This window comes from Stigmatopora argus, chromosome 8 (assembly GCF_051989625.1).
Source record: "Stigmatopora argus isolate UIUO_Sarg chromosome 8, RoL_Sarg_1.0, whole genome shotgun sequence".
Classification (NCBI taxonomy): domain Eukaryota; kingdom Metazoa; phylum Chordata; class Actinopteri; order Syngnathiformes; family Syngnathidae; genus Stigmatopora; species Stigmatopora argus.
The window spans coordinates 13,836,440-13,854,845 of record NC_135394.1 but is presented as its reverse complement, the minus strand read 5'-3'; the positions used below and the strand labels follow the sequence as shown (position 1 = coordinate 13,854,845).

At 38.7% G+C, this 18,406-nt stretch overlaps 2 protein-coding genes across 2 annotated transcripts; one reads left to right on the top strand and one right to left on the bottom strand.

Annotated features, from left to right (window-relative positions):
* Positions 1-4,321: 4,321 nt before the first annotated feature.
* On the bottom strand, positions 4,322-10,744 carry spata18 (spermatogenesis associated 18). The gene is made up of 12 exons (XM_077607759.1): positions 10,658-10,744; positions 9,802-9,907; positions 9,604-9,713; positions 9,398-9,516; positions 8,415-8,510; positions 8,142-8,258; positions 7,092-7,290; positions 6,382-6,540; positions 6,141-6,316; positions 5,186-5,309; positions 5,038-5,097; positions 4,322-4,947 (listed from the first exon to the last, which is right to left on the bottom strand). Exons 1-12 carry the CDS (start codon positions 10,742-10,744, stop codon positions 4,891-4,893), a joined length of 1,410 nt encoding a protein of 469 aa, XP_077463885.1. The 3' UTR covers positions 4,322-4,890.
* Positions 10,745-11,596: 852 nt separating this feature from the next.
* sgcb (sarcoglycan, beta (dystrophin-associated glycoprotein)) lies at positions 11,597-16,069 on the top strand. The gene is made up of 6 exons (XM_077607757.1): positions 11,597-11,731; positions 12,816-13,025; positions 13,090-13,275; positions 13,351-13,542; positions 14,422-14,553; positions 14,631-16,069. Exons 1-6 carry the CDS (start codon positions 11,717-11,719, stop codon positions 14,838-14,840), a joined length of 945 nt encoding a protein of 314 aa, XP_077463883.1. The 5' UTR covers positions 11,597-11,716; the 3' UTR covers positions 14,841-16,069.
* Positions 16,070-18,406: the final 2,337 nt, after the last annotated feature.

Sequence of the window (18,406 nt, the reverse complement as noted above, 5' to 3'; positions counted from 1 at the left end):
AAACGACATGGTATAGTAAGGCTTTTTTTCTTTAAACAAACGACATAGTATAGTAAGGCTTTTTTTCTCAAAGCACGACATAGTATAGTAAGGCTTTTTTCTTAAAAAACGACATAGTATCGTAAGGCTTTTTTTTCTCAAAAAACGACATAGTATAGTAAGGCTTTTTTTCTCAAAAACGACACAGTATAGTAAGGCTTTTTTTTCTATAAAAATGACATAGTATAGTAAGGCTTTTTTTCTCAAAACACGACATAGTATAGTAAGGCTTTTTTTCTCAAAAAACGACATGGTATAGTAAGGCTTTTTTTCTTAAAAAACGGCATAGTATATAGTAAGGCTTTTTTTCTCAAAACATTACATAGTATAGTAAGCCTTTTTTCTTAAAAAACTACATAGTATAGTAAGGCTTTTTTTCTCAAAAAATGACATAGTATAGTAAGGCTTTTTTTCTAAAAAAAAACGACATCGTATAGTAAGGCTTTTTTCTCCAAAAACGACATAGTATAGTAAGGCTTTTTTTCTTTAAAAAAAACGACATAGTATAGTAAGGCTTTTTTTCTTTTAAAAAAACGACATGGTATAGTAAGGCTTTTTTTCTCAAAACACGACATAGTATAGTAAGGCTTTTTTCCTCAAAAAACGACATAGTATAGTAAGGCTTTTTTTCTCAAAAAACGACATGATATAGTAAGGCTTTTTTTCTTTAAAAAACGACATAGTATAGTAAGGCTTTTTTTCTCAAAACACGACATAGTATAGTAAGGCTTTTTTTCTAAAAAAAACGACATCGTATAGTAAGGCTTTTTTCTCCAAAAACGACATAGTATAGTAAGGCTTTTTTTCTTTAAAAAAAAACGACATAGTATAGTAAGGCTTTTTTTCTTTTAAAAAAACGACATAGTATAGTAAGGCTTTTTTTCTCAAAACACGACATAGTATAGTAAGGCTTTTTTTCTTTTAAAAAAACGACATAGTATAGTAAGGCTTTTTTTCTCAAAAAACGACATGATATAGTAAGGCTTTTTTTCTTTAAAAAAACGACATAGTATAGTAAGGCTTTTTTTCTCAAAACACGACATAGTATAGTAAGGCTTTTTTCTTAAAAAACGACATAGTATAGTAAGGCTTTTTTTCTCAAAAAAACGACATAGTATAGTAAGGCTTTTTTTCTTTTAAAAAAACGACATAGTATAGTAAGGCTTTTTTCTTTTAAAAAAACGACATAGTATAGTAAGGCTTTTTTTCTCAAAACACGACATAGTATAGTAAGGCTTTTTTCCTCAAAAAACGACATAGTATAGTAAGGCTTTTTTTCTCAAAAAACGACATAGTATAGTAAGGCTTTTTTTCTCAAAAAACGACATAGTATAGTAAGGCTTTTTTTCTCAAAAAAGGACATGACATAGTAAGGCTTTTTTTCTTTAAAAAAACAACATAGTATAGTAAGGCTTTTTTTCTCAAAACACGACATAGTATAGTAAGGCTTTTTTTCTCAAAAAAACGACATAGTATAGTATGTTTTTTTTTCCTCAAAAAAGCGACATAGTATAGTAAGGCTTTTTTTCAACAAAAAACAACATAGTATAGTAAGGCTTTTTTTTCTCAAAACACGACATAGTATAGTAAGGCTTTTTTCTTAAAGAACAACATAGTATCGTAAGGCTTTTTTTCTCAAAAAACGACATAGTATAGTAAGGCTTTTTTTCTCAAAAAACGACATAGTATAGTAAGGCTTTTTTTCTCAAAAATCGACATGGTATAGTAAGGCTTTTTTTCTTTAAAAAACAACAGTATAGTAAGGCTTTTTTTTCTAAAAAAACGACATGGTATAGTAAGGTTTTTTTCTCAAAAAACGACATAGTATAGTAAGGCTTTTTTTCTCAAAAAACGACATAGTATAGTAAGGCTTTTTTTTCTAAAAAAACGACATAGTATATTAAGGCTTTTTTTCTCAAAGCACGACATAGTATAGTAAGGCTTTTTTCTTAAATAACGACATAGTATCGTAAGGCTTTTTTTCTCAAAAAACGACACAGTATAGTAAGGCTTTTTTTCTCAAAAAACGACATAGTATAGTAAGGCTTTTTTTCTCAAAAAAACGACACAGTATAGTAAGGCTTTTTTTCTCAAAAAACGACATAGTACAATAAGGCTTTTTTCTGAAAAAATGACATAGTATAATAAGGCTTTTTTTCAAAAAACGACAGTAAAGTAAGGCTTTTTTTCTTAAAAAATGACATAGTATAGTAAAGCTTTTTTTCTTAACCAAAAAGACAGTATAATAAGGCTTTTTTAACATTAAAAAAGACCATGCATAGTCAGGCTTTTTTTCTTTAAAAAAGACCATGTATAGTAAGGTTTTTTTGCCTTAAAAATGACCATGTATAGTAAGGCTTTTTTGTTTGTTTAAAAATAGACCATGTATAGTAAGGCTTTTTTGTTTGTTTAAAAATAGACCATGTATAGCAAGGCTATGTTTTTCTTTAAAAAAAGACTGTATAGTAAAGCTTTTCTTTTAAAAAAGACCATGTATAGTAAGGCTATGTTTTTCTTTAAAAAAAGACTGTATAGTAAAGCTTTTCTTTAAAAAAAGACCAGGTATAGTAAGGAATTTTGTATATTAAATAGCATTTTTCTTCATTAAAAAAAGACGACGAATAGAGAGGTATTTTTCTCATAAAAAAAAAATGACCATGTAAAATAAAGCATTTTTCTCGTTAAAAAAATGACCTTGAATAATAATGCAGTTTTCTTAAAATAAAGACCATGTATAGTAAGTCATTTTTTCCTCGTTAAAAAGTGACCATAAATATTAAGGCCCTTTTCTCATTAAAAAAAATGACCATGTATGGAAAGGCATTTTTCCCATTAAAAAATGACCATGTATACTAACGCATTTTTCTTTAAAAAATATGTTAAAAAGACCATGTTTGAAGCAGTACTTGTTTGCAATGATTCAAATAAAGGTGGCGAGACAGGGACGTGGCTCGTCTGCAACGGGTCGCGCACTCACACACAGCGTGTGTTCAATCAGTACAAAACACACACCAAAGTGTTTCCCAGTGTTTCTCGGTACATCACAAAAGAGAACTCCACGGGAGTCTTGACTTTGCATTCAAGACTTTCCACGAGGAAGGCAAAAAATGTTTTCCCAGAAGGCACACACACACACAAACACACAGCAGGGGTTTGAGACGACACAAACACAAGATTTGCAGCAAGTTGTTCATTCAGAGGACAGCAGCAAAGTTTTTGGGTTCATTCAACGCCACGAATCGTCTGACCTTTCACTTTCCATTAATGGCTGCAGGGGCTGACCTCTAGTGGTGGGATTTCGTCATTGATGTGATTATATTTCAATGCCATTGACGGCAATAGACATCCAACCCATCTTTTAAATTGTACTTTTTCTTTTGATTTCTTCTATTCTTTCAATCTTAACGTTTATTCCTATCACACAATTGTCACTTCTTTAATTCTAAAATAAAAGCTATTTCAAATCAATATAAAATATTGCCTGCTTTAATTTATCACTTTTTCACATCTAACATTTCAGAAACTTTTAGTTTAAAAATAAGTCGTGTTTTTTTCTTGTGTTTTATGCCACTCACTGTGAAATTAATAACAACAACTAATACTCTAATTGACATTTTAGTCTTTTAAAATAATTGTCAAAAACGAAATAAAATCAGTGCATTTTTATTGCTACAAAATACTACAAAAGCGCACACACGTGCTGCAAAAGTCATGTTCGGGAAAACATGATAGCTTTAAAATATGATATTTTAGCTACAACATATTTCTGTTGATACACCTACGTATCAGAAAAGTCAAAAACTTTCTACACTAGCATAAATGAATTAAGCAGAAAATTTGAAGACGCATTAGCACCATGTATACATTTTTAAAATGGCTGCCAAGACTTTTTCACCGCCAGTCACACACAAACAAACACACACACACACACACACATGAATGACAACACAAATTTTGTTGCAGTGATATAAAAAGGCCGCGTTTTGTGGAAGTACCATATTTTTCACAATACAAGACGCACCTTCAATGAATGGCCTATCCTAAAATTTGTTTAGCATATTATGGATTATAAAGTGCAGTAGTAGTAGTGGTGTTAGTAGTAGGAGGGGTCATCACTTTGATGGAAATGTAGTAGTAGTTGTTTTGTTATATTGTACATAGACTAGTAGTGGTAGTAGCAATGGGAGGGTGTTGTACATCCACTAGATCACAGGTGTCAAATCTGGCCCGCCACATCATTTTGTGTAACCCGGGTAAGTAAATCATGAGTGCCGACTTTCTGTTTTAGGATCAAATTAAAATGGAGTATAGATGTATATTAAATTTCCTGATTTTCCCCCTTTTAAATCAATAATTGTCATTTTTTAATCCATTTTTTCTGTGTTTTTAGTTCAAAAATCATTTTGTAAAATCTAAAAATATATATAAAAAAAACCTAAAATAAACATTCTTTTAGATCTATAAAAAACTGAATATTCAGAGCTTTTAATCCAGTTCTTTTAATCCATTTATTAAAAAAAAAATCTAAATATTATATCTAAAATGGTCCGGCCCCCGTGAAATCAAGTTGACGTTAAAGTGACCCGCCAACCAACGTGAGTCTGACACCCTTGCACTAGATGGAGCTGTATTAGTAGTGGGTTGTGTTAGTAGTAGTAGTAGTAGTAGTAACAGTAGTAGTGGTAGTTATGATTTGTGTTACACATCCACTAGATGGAGAATTTCATACAATGATTGAGCAATATTGATACATATATAAAGTGCAGGGTTGTTTTTTCAGAAAAAAAATTGTTTGGTTGCGCCTTATAGTGCGGAAAATACGGTACTTTCTGCGGTAGAGCTGTCGGGACTTCACAAGCAGCTGGTGGAAAGGGAATCCAGACACAGGTTTGTCCCGTCATTAAACGACTACAATGACCAAGTTAAGAGACAAACCCGTCTTTAAAAACCAGCAAGAAACATTGGAAAGATAAATCAAGGTTCAAATGTTGGACTTACGGGATTCCGAGTGGGACTGAGGGAGCGGGAGCGGACAAAGCTCAGCGAACTTCTGTTCCACTGTCAGGGCAAACGTGAAGAGAAACAACCAGTCAGAAATGTCATCATTCCAGCAGAAAGCGGTGTCGTTTTGTTATGTTTTCAGTACCGAGGCTCCTTTCTTGGTCACAACTTCGCCCTTGGCGCGCACCGTGCCGCCCTGCATCAACGCGGGCCACACGTGGTGCGACACCAGCTGGGCCGAGATGTCCGAGTCGGGGCTGCGACGGTATCTGCAAGGAATAAAGTACCTCTACTTAGAAAATGATTGCTTCCAGGGATTTTCTTTATAAGTAAAGGCATATTTTACATTGAATTAACATCATTTCTTCCACAATCTTTACACTACTCACTATAAACTCTTTAAAAAGTAAACCAATTTTGTATGAAATATGCATGCACATGCAAAAAAAGAGCAACAATTTAAGAAAACTATTTATTAAGCCATTAAAATGACACCACAACCCTGAAGCAAAGAATAATACATCGAAAGCACCTCAGTTTAAACATAAAAAAGGGGCTTGCTCTAGCTAGCTCAAATCTCTTCCTCTAATTTACGTGTGTCTAAGTGGCGGCCCGGGGGCCAAATCTGGCCCGCCGCATCATTTTGTGTGGCCCGGGAAAGTAAACCATGAGTGCCGACTTTCTGTTTTATAATCAAATGAAAATGAAGAGTATAGATGTATATTACATTTCCTGGTTTTCCCCCTTTTAAATAAATAATTGTAATTTTTTAATCATTTTTTTCTGTTTTTAGTTCAATAATCATTTTGTAAAATCTAAAAATACATAAAAAAAGTAAAATAAACATTATTTTAGATCTATAAAAAACAGAATATTCAGGGGTTTTAATCCAGTTCTTTTAATCCATTTAAAAAAAAAAAATCTAAATATTATATCTAAAATGGTCCGGCCCACGTGAAATCAAGTTGACGTTAAAGCGGCACGCGAACCAACCCGAGTCTGACACCCTTGCTCTAATTCAAACGGGCTTATTGCCCATTGTAGCTGGGATAGGCTCCAGCACCCCCGATAAATAGAGTGAGTCAATCAACGGAACTCACTTGTTGCTGATGTAAAGTTCCCCATTGCTGGCGAAAGCCAAATCGACAGGCGGGTCCAACGTCTGCATGGTGAAAGCCAGCTTGCACGTCTCCCTAATCAAGGGGGAGGCCACGGAAAAGTCCACTTTGGGGATGGAACCGATGCGAGGGTTGAGGTTCATGGCACTGAGGACTTCCTGTTGCACCAAAAACAAAAACCGTCACAAATCGTCAACGGGCGGAAGCTCCCGTGGCGTCTTACTTCGACGCTGTTTTGCACATCGTACAGGTCCTGGTTTCGGACGGTGTAGTCCACCACGGTGTCTTCCAGGCTTTCGGGTCCAAAGTAACACGAAGCCAGGGTCTTGCGAGCGCGAAGCTTGAAGAGGCGGAAAGCTAGTTTGGCTGCCTTGAAGGACTCCTGCGGTGTGACAACCGTGTGCGGTCGATTGGTCGCCGGTCTTTTGGTCGCCCCGACCGCGAGAACGGGCGACCAAAAGACCGACGACAAAACAAGGTAAAACAACACGGTCTACGCATCAATAAAAGCCAACAATGGCCATGAGCAGTTTCACTGAGCCAACGTGTGAGTGTATGAGTTTGTATGTACATGCGTTGTCCCTTTAAGAAGCTACGTCCGTCAGGGTCTTAACAAGTTCTCCAACAAAAAACAATAAAAGTCCGGGAAATTTGGAGCTTTTCTTTAGCCTAATAATTAATAGGGCATTAAGTATTGCTAAATAGTAATCTGCAGTTTGTATTTAGGGAATTTGAGCAACGATTTAAATGGTAATTATCAATAACCTTCCGGGCGACCAAAAGACCGGCGACCAAAAGATCGGCGACCAAAAGATCGGCGACCAAAAGATCGGCGACCAATCGACCGTGTACCGTGACAACATGTGAGGCAATGTTAAGATTGGTTGATCGGTCGGTCAACCAAATTTGCAAAATCTCCAATTGACATCTTACCACCACGGCGATGAAAACGATCCTCTGGACCGTCTCCAAGTCGTTCAAGTATCCCCGAAGCTGCAACTGGGCTTCTTTCCGCTCCACGTTGTACAAGTCGTTGAAGCGCGAAACCACCCGCAGAAGACGGGAGGACGCGGTAAGTTGCGTAAGGGTGCTCGCGCGCGTTGGAGACCTCGCCGTGCTGCTTCTGGACAGCCTGAAGAAAAGAAGGCATCAGTTTTACGCTAGTTGAAGCTCCATCCACTGACAATCAGAGGTGGCTAGCAACACATGCTATCAACTTGGGCAACTTTTCGAGAAGAATGTACCCTATTTTGTGGACTATAAGTCGCACCTTTTCCCCTCGTTTGGCTGTGACTCATTTATGTTTTTTTACTTTGTATAGCTTTTCAAAGTTGTTTCTTTAGGCTACAGTTATTAAAATATGTTAATGTTACTTTAACAGACACCGATACAGTACTTCTAATAATAGTTTTACCATGCCTTACCTTCCTCTTTAATGGTATGCATATTGTGTTTGACTTAATTGTTGCCCGAAACGCCAGACGGTGGCTCTTGCAGTTTCACCAATGAAACGTCGCGAAAATAATCACATGACTCTATGAAACCAATCAGATGTGACAATACAGTCACATGAACTTGCAGTCGAACACGCCGACCTTTTCGACAACGTGCCGCCTTTGGAGTAAAGTAAAATAATTTAACTAATAAAAACTAACTACACATAGAGCACTACGGTCAATATTAGTCAAAAGCGGAAATTTCAACCTCTCTCATAGTTTTAATTGGCAACACTAAACGACAGGAAACAGGAAATCGTTTTCATTTCATGGTAGGACATATTTTATCCGCTAGAGGGCACTGATTCTCTTAGGACGGTACTGGTTTCATTGTTGCAGATTTTTCTATTCAAAATTGAACTCATTCTTTAAGTATTCTTTTCACTTGTACTTAAGGTTTTTGAGTGACTGCTTTTTATTTGAGTAGTGAATTTTTTTTTAGTAAAGCTCCTCTTACTTGTGTAAATTGTTTGTCTATTCCACCTACCTCTGTGAGCTAAAATGCGGCACTTCGCCTCTCAACTTGGACATGTGTCGCTCGAAATCATGATAAGATTCCAATTTGGACTTGTAAAGCTCATTTTGTAAGTGAGCATCTCTCAAACTGGAATACAAAATACATTTTCAATCACTTCAATGAAAACACAAACATTTCCAGATATGAGCAAAGTGGTCATGTAACAATCATTTCATGCACCCATCAAATAAATGACCCAAAAAATGATGCATGCGTGTGTGTGTTTTTTTTTTTTCCATTTACTCTTTTTTTAGTTGTAGTAGTTCATCCTCAGTGGCCATCAAGGTGTTGGCAGTTTGATTTTTTTTCTTGTTCAGATCTCTGTGAGCATCATCCAGCCTGGAGAACAAACACATTGTGTAAAAAAAAAAAAGCATTCTTACAATTATTGCATATTTTGGATATTTCACTACATTTCTGAAATAAATTCCCAATAGTGGTACCTCGACATACGATCGTAATCCGTTCCGAGACTGAGATCGTATGTCGAGCTTTTCATAACTCGAGCAAACGTTTCCCATTGAAATGAACTAAAAACAAATGAATTCGTTCCAACCCTCTGAAAAAAACACCAAAAACAGGATATTGTATTGGAAAAAATGTTTGATTTCTTCTCATTCGCCATATATTGACAAAGTAATAAATAACGAGTGGTTTAATAGTATTAAAATGTGTTTGATAGAAGTAAAATTAGACGCATTTCGCCGCACTCGTAAACAAACAAATTTAAATTAACTTGGATAAATATATACAGACACTCAACGTTTAATGTAACTTCACACAAAACTGAATTCTAATTTTGTTTTAATCTATTTTACCTTAGTTCTAAGAGTTGACCCCACCCGGACATCCCGAACGAACGCATCAAGAGTTGTTTGGAATTGCCGCTCCCCCCTGTTTGATTACCGAGTGTATTCCAGATCTTTTCTTTGCAAAACTCTGCCGATCCATTGTTGTTTACCTTGTATGTAAATGTAGACCAACGTGGGTAAAAAAAAAACGGGTGTGGAAATGCAAAGTCCGCCGAGTGCTCGTAGATATATTTTATACACGAAAGAGATGCAAAAAAGACAGTGCCATGGCCACCTGGTTTGGTCGCATCACAAAATTTTGATTGTATCTCGGGCGAATTATCCGATCGAAATTTCCGTCGTACCACGAGCATGTCGGATGACGACCTGTCGTATCACGAGGTACCACTGTATTTTTTAAGTATCACAACTTACTCTGCTTTGACCAAATCCAGCTGCACTCGAGTGGAGCACAGCTGGGACTCCATCCACTGCAAGTCACTCATGTTGCCGTTGTTCGAGTCCGTCATCCGACGCTCTTTCTCCGACAAATTCTGCCCCGGACGCACATTTTTAGACGGTCAGCCATGACAAAGACTATCATAGCGGCGGCCGATTATTATTTTAACAGGTGATGTCACCGGGAATCGATGATCGGCGTCTTTACGGAGGGGGATGGAGGGGGAAAAACAAGCCCCCAGCCATGGAAGAAGGCGTTTTTTCAGCGTGGATATGCCATCTGTGTGATCGCCTGAGTTAGGGATAGAGAATTATATTACGGAAATGTGATGTTTGAGGAAGGGTGTGCAGACTTTTTCTATCCAATCTGGCGCAGTCACCTTCGGCGGCAACAGAATTAAGGATGGCGAAAAGTTGTCCTTGGATTTTGGCCGTGAGTTCTAGCAGCTCGCAGCACCGGTTCAAGTTCTCGTCACAGGAAATTAACTTGGAGAGCAGAAAAAAGGTGGAAAAAGGAAAAGGTGTTTGCTTTTGGCTGACTAGAACGAAGGAGGATTCATTTAAAAATACATTTGAAAGGTTTTTGGAGATCGTAAAGGTCTCCTTTTAGGGAATGGAGTGAAACCTGTTGACTACTTTAGGATTTGTTTTCATTGTTAGGAATTTTTTGATGGATTTGAGTCAAAATTTTGGTCTGCGTTATTTTAAAGTCACTTGTAGTGTTTTATAAGTACATCTAATCAGATGGAAAAACTAATAATAGGACACTTCTACATCAGGAAATAGTATATACGCCTATAAAAATAATATTTTGTCATTATGTTTGAAATGTTATGTTGGAATTTCATTAAGGAAAGTTTTGGTTATTCTCAGGAAATTACTCATATTTCAAACATGCTATATTCAGGGGTAGTTTGACCATAATTTCCCCAAAATAAAAGGTAACAATTTATTCAAAAATCACTTCCTTGGTCACATTAACAAATCAGAAAATATTTAGGGTCATCCGGGAGCCATGGCGTCTTGTTTCCATAGCAACCAAACTTGAATGTTAACTCTGAACTGCAAAATAATCGCATTTTCGTTCAAATTAAAAAAAGAAAAGTTACACTACAGCGAAACGACGAGTTAGTGTGTTGACGTCATACCCTAACATGAAGCATCGCCATTACGTTTTCATATAATGACGTATATACTCTCCTAAAGACGGACTTAAAACTTTTTTAAGGAACTTACATGATACTCTCGTTGCCATTTCTCCAATCTGTCCTGTAAAACCATGAAGCAATTTTGCGTAGCCAGCGACTGTAAAACATCCGCCATGTTTGTTGAAGAAAAAAAAGTCCCCTGGTGATACTTTTTATAGTTTAAGCCCCCCCAAAGTAGAGAAAATAATGAAGAAAAACGCCTCTAAAAGATTTGTCTCCGCCTACAGGTGAGCCGACGTCACGTCATCAAATGTCGGCCTTTATTTCACAGCAGCAGGACTCAATATTAGGAGGCTGTGTGGCCAGTGATGTAATTTGAATTTAATATCTGTCCATTAATTGGACGTTTTTCATCTGTTAGTTTAATAGTCCACAATTTCATAATTTCTAGACCTTGTCTCGGCACAAAAAAATTGTAACGTTACGCTGTTAATAAATGACAAAAATACCCCAAAAATATTAAAGTAAATTTAGTGGGGATACGAACTGCAATTACCAGTAAATACACTAGAGGGCAGTAATTTTCGGTCTATACTGATGTGAAGCAGCTATTTGTCATTATTGTTGTTTTAAAGATTAAACGTGTATTTTAAAATCACAACAATGCATCTAAATTCACAATTTAACCTATTTGAAGCATATATTAAAACAAAATATTATGGTGATAGATATTTTTTTATTGTAAATCACCTGTGATATTACATTGGGAACTTTTTTCTTTTAAACTATATTTTTAAAAACAAAAAGTATTTCTATATATTTTCATAAAACTGAATAATTACCTAAATACTTTGTTTCCCATTATGGAAAACATGAAACATGTGGTTTGCTATATTTGGCCGTTCTCTTCGGAATGTACCATTTTCCAAAATATGAATTCACATCATTTGAAGCCCCCGTGTCGATGCGAGAAAAGTTAGGAGTCTAAAGTCTTTTGGACCTTTGTATTAACGCTATAAAATATTCATAATAAAGTTCCCAACCGTCAAAACACGACAGTATTTGGCACGAACGCTAACAAAGTATACCGGAAAGTGGTACGTTCCTTCTCCACACTCCAGTAGGGGAGCAAGAGAGGAGGGTCAACATGGCGTCTGAGCAGGTCCGTTACATTTTTAATTTATTCTCCATATCTTCCATTTTTTTCCTTCCCAAACTTCTATTTTCTCGCTAATGGTCTATATGAACATACGCGCTTCGTGTTTTAAGCACGGCTTTCTGCTATCCCGCTGTAATAAACGCTAGCCAAGCGTATCTTAATTGTTTAATAAAGCCTGCGTTGCAGATGAAATTATGGGAAATATGACATTTATCGGGCCTGCGTGAAAGACGAAGTAATGGCCGAGAGCGAAGCAAAGTGACGGTTTATTGAGCGTGTTTTGATGCTAAATTAGGAACGGTGTATTTTTAGGGATGGCCATACAGACACTCAGAAGAGAGGCATTCCAGTGCACAGTGTGTTTAATGTCATCAGGTTTTAAACAGTGCTGTTTCATCAATTAGGATCCATTGTTAATGAGATATAAAATTAGAAAGCAGACAACTAGTGTAACTCAACCAGACCGGACTGATTGGAATGACAATTTCCAGGCCAATCACACAGGGGAAAAAAGCAGCCCATATGACATCTACTTGCAAATCTATCTATTTTGATACGAGCACAAAAATATATATGCTGTTTTGCTGATAATCCTTAAAAAGGTCTGAAACTGTTGCTATATTTTTGTTTCTGTAAACAATATATTATACTACTATATCATATAGTTAATCATGGAATGCTGCTAGGAAGTGGATTTTACCCCATTTTTGTGCATTGATTTATTGATTATTTTTCATGTGTCGCAGCTGTAGCTGCAGTAGAGGTTTTATAGCCATAAAATAGTTTTTGAGGGTTGGATTGATACTTTGAAGGCGCTACGAGAAAATGCACGGACCGCCACTGACTATATGTATATAGTATTACTAATAACTGGTGCTAATCAAACTTGCAGGGTGAAAACACATGGTTTTGGAAAAAGTGGAATACTAAATGAACACATTTGGAATAACTTTGCACTTAAATCAAACCCAGTTGTTAGAAAAAAGACGACTGACTTCATAAGTGTCAGCCAATTTAACAGTTTTTGACACAAAGATTATTGTACTCTAATGTAGTGTTTTCCCATGAATAATTCTTTTCTCTCCAGGAGAGCGCTAACGGGCCAATGAAGAAGTCCATGCGCGAGAAGTCCATCGAGCGGCGCGTCGCCAACAAGGAGCACAACAGCAACTTCAAGGCGGGCTACGTGCCCATCGAGGAGGAGCATCTGCACAAGACGGGTCTCCGCGGGCGCAAGGGCAACATGGCCGTGTGCGTCATCGTGCTCCTCTTCCTCCTCGCCTTGATCAACCTCATCGTGAGTGACGGGACCGCCATCTTGACTCGCCAGTTCTTTTTCAAACGTGTCTGCCGCTGCTCAGATCACTCTGGTCATTTGGACGGTGATCCGCATCGGACCCAACGGGTGCGACAGCATGGAGTTCCACAAATCGGGTCTGCTGCGCTTCAAGCAGAAAGCCGACATGGGCGTGGTCCACCCGCTGCATAAGAGCACCGTCGGGGGCCGCAAGGACCAGGACCTGCGGATCGTGGGAAACAACAACCCGGTGAGAGAAGATGGGGAAAGAGAGAGTCTTAACCTTTGTGCAAAATGATTTATTCATTTTTTGTTGTTGTCGCAGGTAATATTTCAGCAGGGAAGCTCCAAACTAAGCGTGGATAAGGACAAAACGTCAGTGGTCAGCGAGCTGGGGATATCCTTCACGGACCCCCGCACTCAGACCACCTTCTTCAGCACCGATTACGACAACCACGAGTTTCACCTGCCCAAAGGCGTCAAAGTGCTCAGCGTCAAGAAGGCATCCACGGAAAGGGTGATTGTCATTTCTGACGGGGAAAAAAACAGTTTTTAGTTCCTCGTACATCAACATTATGTCCTGATACTGACTTTTTGGCTTCCGATACAATCCCACTTTTTTCAAGATGTATTTTACCCATCTGATGTCCATATTTTTAGAGCAGTAAAAATAATGACTATTAGTTCTCGTACATTCAAACCTAGCGATTTCCCAATGATAAATTTTTCGATTTTTTTTCAAGTAACGTTTTGCCGATGCTAATTTGATGCCCATGTTTTTAAACCAGTAAAAATAAGGGCCTTTAGTTTTCGATACCTCTAACCTACATGTGTCAAAGTGGCGGCCCGGGGGCCAGATCTGGCCCGCCGCATCATTTTTTGTGGCCCGGGAAAGTAAATCATGAGTGCCGACTTTCTGTTTTAGTATCAAATTAAAATGAAGAGTATAGATGTATATTAAAGTTCCTGATTTTCCCCCTTTTAAATCAATAATTGTAATTTTTTAATCCATTTTTTTCTTTGTTTTTAGTTCAAAAATCATTTTGTAAAATCTAAAAATATATATAAAAAGCTAAAATAAACATTGTTTTAGATCTATAAAAAACTGAATATTCAGGCCCTTTAATCCAGTTAATTTAATCCATTTATAAATAAATAAATATTATATCTAAAATGGTCCAGCCCACGTGAAATCAAGTTGACGTTAAAGCGGCCCGCGAACCAACCCGAGTCTGACACCCTTGCTCTAACCTGAGGGATGTCCCCTACAGACTGTTTGACTTCTGATCCAATTCGATATTTTTCCAAGATATGTTTTGCCGATAACGATACGGTGCGATCTCTTGACCCATACCGATATTCCTAAAATAGCCGCATTGGCCTGCTCTCTCCTCAGATCACCAGCAACGCGGCATCGGACCTGCACATCCGCGGAGACAGCAAAGCCATCGTCCGTGGCAACGAGGGCGTCAACATCATGGGTCGCACTGTCGAATTTAAAATGGGCGGCGACATCGAGCTCAGAGCCGTAAGTTTGCTACGTTAGCTACCGCTTCGTTAAAAACAAAAAAACCAAGTCAACCTTTGCGGTTTTTTTCCTCGCAGGAGAACAGCATCGTGCTGAACGGCTCGGTCATGTTCAACGCCACACGCATCCCCAACTCGGCGGGCGACGTGTACTTCGACGAGGGCGCCGAGCGCTACAAGCTGTGCATGTGCGCCGACGGGACTCTGTTCCGAGTGCAGGTGAAGTATCCCAACATGGGTTGCCAGACCTCAGACAACGTATGCAGGAACACCTATCAAGGACTGTGACCTCTGCCCACCTGCAACAATGACAAAAACTCTTTATTCATCATGTGTTACGCGCTCACAGGTGTTGGAAAACCATGCAGTGTTATTTGTAATATTTATATCAAGGACGGTTGCACAGAAACTTTAATTTGGCAGCTGTGTGCGTGTGTCTGTGTGTGTGTGATGGGTTGACTGAAGACTAAGATATGAGTTGGGTTTGTGGATTGCAGTGATGCTCAAAACTCTAAAACTGTCAATCATTACACTGGCTTCAGCTAGAAATGTTTACGTGGCAGATAGATGTATGGGCTGTACATTAGCCTCATTGAAGGTCAAAATATTTGACTCAAAGGTATGATAGGGTTAACCCTCCTGTTATATTGTGGGTCAAATTGACCTCCTTTCTTAATTTACTATTTTTTTTAAACTATATATATATATATATATATACACACACACACGTACTTATATATACATACATATGTATACACGTGTTTGTTAAATTGACTTTAAAAAGATTCGAACTAAGGTAAAAATAACGTCATAGTGAAATCTTACAAAACATCTTTTATTTGTTTTTCATTTTAGGTTTAGTTCTTTGAGTTATAGCAGGTTAAATTGACATGCCTAAAATGAAAATTGTCTAAGCATTTTTAATGACCTTATTTTATTTAAGCAAAAAAATGCTCAAATGCTATATCATTCTGAATTAAAAAATTCAAACGGTCGGAAAAAGCCTACTAAAAGAGAGCTTTTAATTATATCAATATTTAAGTACTATATAGATAATTGTACAAAAAGTTTTGAAGTAGTAGTTTTAAAAACAAATACAATGCAATTCAGTGCAATGGCAGAGAGCTGGGACAGGTTTTTTCCACATATATTCACAAAAAGATGTCACTATTGTGCTTTGTTACCATTAAGCTATTTAAACTCTGTATATACAAAATTGATTGGCTGTCTCGGGCCACTGAGTTAATGAAAATTGTTTTGGAATTCCTTTCCTTGGTTCCACTCTTTTCTCCATATCACCGTTTAAACGGGTGTGTAGACTTTATTGGATTTTTTTTTTCTTATGAGTAAAGTACATTTTTGCCCTTTCAAAGAAAAAAAGATAACAGGAGGGTTAATACCACCAACAATGAATATTGTTTTTAATTCCGTCATCCATATGAGAAATACACTAAAAATGTAACGTTTGTTTGACAATATTGTGCGTTTGTTTGAATAAAACTTGGCGTGTCAGCGTGCCACTGCCCCTTATCGTTTGTTTTGGTTAAAGGTCTCAAGGTGTGCACCTGCTGATTTCAAGATGACAGCGTTTTATGATGGAATAGAATGGGCAGGCTGGGCTGTCAGAAATGTGCTTTATCAGGACGTAAAAAAAGAAAGAAAGACAGTAAGACATTAACTATGTGTAAATGATTGAATGCCGTCTTAGGGCGTGTTGGTACTCACGAGTAAACTTTGCCCGTGATGTTTAAAGCCGCTCAGATGTGTCGAGCGGACGGACGCTCTGCGTGGACGATTTCAATCGGATTGAGAGGATGGCTGGCGTTCTGATGCTTTTGACGTTACTGCTCGCCTCATCCGGGATCCGATGCCACTCGCAGCTTTGCCCGTCCTCGTGTTCGTGTCCCAGGCCCTCCGTGCTGGACTGCGCCTCGGCCGGCCTCTCGGCTCTGCCGCAAATGGGGCACGCCGTGGTCCACCTGGACGTTTCTCATAACGGCGTAAAGCGGGCGACAGTTCCCCGGGGGATATTTCCTCAGCTCCGGAGCCTACGTTTGAGCAACAACAGTCTTGAGCGGCTGTCGCTTTGCAATCATAGGCGTGTGCGGGGTGGAGGGTGCGCCTCCTGGGCCCCCAACCTGCAGCTGTTATCTGCGGAGCGAAACCAATTACAACGACTTCCAATTGGTGAGTCACCAGGTTGTAAATGCCTCATTAGAGCGCCCGATTGGGATTACAGTAGATCAACATATCATTTAGTTAGTTCTTCACTGAATTGTCCAGAAGTGGAACCTAGTTTGGGTCAGATGTCAAAAATGAGGTTTCAAGGGAGAAGGAATATGTTTTAGGAAAATACATTTTTTTGTTTTATTAAGATGTTCCATGCGTGGTTAGCTCGTCGGCCTCACAGCTCTGGGGTCCTGGGTTCAAATCCAGGTCATGTCCACGTGTGTGGAGTTTGCATGTTCTTCCCGGACCTGCGTGGGTTTTCTCCGGGTACTCCAGTTTCCTACCACATTCCAAAGACATGCATGGTAGGCTGATTGGACACTCTAAATTGCCCTTTGTTATGGGTGTGAGTGCGAATGATTGTCCGTCTGCTTGTGCCCTGCGATCGGCTGGCCACCGATTCAGTCAGCTGGGATAGGCTCCAGCACCCTCTGTGTCCTTAAGTCAGGATAAAGCGGTTCAGAAAATGAATGAAACTTCAAAACAAATTGTGTCGTATTTACCAAACTTACAAACACATGGTCAAGACCTATCTGGAAGGTCAGTGTTTATCCTCAAATTATGTTTCCTGCTCTGTGATGATCACTAGTACACATGTGGACAGAATTGGCAAATTGGAAATACAAAAAAATTAAAATGCTAAATACTTACACTCGTCCTAAAAATTGTGATTCTTTTTTCCGATCGACCATGTTCGAAAGGCTTCAGCGGTCTGGAGTCCTTGGAAGTCCTGCAGCTGTCCTTTAACAAGATCTCCATCATTCAGCGTGGTGACCTGGACAACCTGCGTGGGCTGAGGGAGCTTTATCTTCAACACAACTTAATAAGCACCATCGAGCAGGATGCCTTCAAACATTTGCAGCAACTCAAGGTGACACTGTACAAATTATGCGCAGTATTTCGACTCTGTATTTGGCTGTTTGGTCCACACCAGAATTTTCTGGTCGTACACCGCAAGACCCTTGAGTCAATAAATTAGGACAATAATTAGCAAAAGTGTGTATTCACCAAAATTTGTCTCGTGGCAGGTCCTCAACTTGAGCTTCAACAAGTTGACCAGCATCCACCCCTCCACGTATTTCTCTCTGCGCGCCATCGGAGCAGATGTTGGCCTGGATGGAAACAGGTGGCACTGTGATTGCAACATGCGTAGCATCAAAAGATGGATGGCTTTAGACAGCAGCAGAGGATGGCAGGCCAGGAATTTGATTTGCGCCGCTCCACCTGATCTCGCCGGTGCGGAACTACTACAGCTTGAGGACCAAGATCTGAACTGTTTGAGCACTGAAAATGGACCGCAACTCCACCGAGATGTGACCGTTTCCAGAGGTTCACAGGTTCAGCTGTCCTGCGCCACAAACGGTAACGGCTGAAACGATACTCCTCACCGTCAAAACCGAATCAACCGAATGAAAAAATATCTTGTTCTTAGATGCCTTCTGGTGGACGCCAAGTGGTTCGTCATCTGTGAACCAAACTGGATCAGGTCTCCTTGTCAGTGATGTTTCAGAGAGGAACGCCGGTCTTTATGTCTGCTTCTCCAAGGACCGCCAGGTAGTGGCCGTCTTTCACCTTGAAATCAGAGAAAGTAACAGAAAAGCTCGGAGTGTACCCGAAGGAACAGG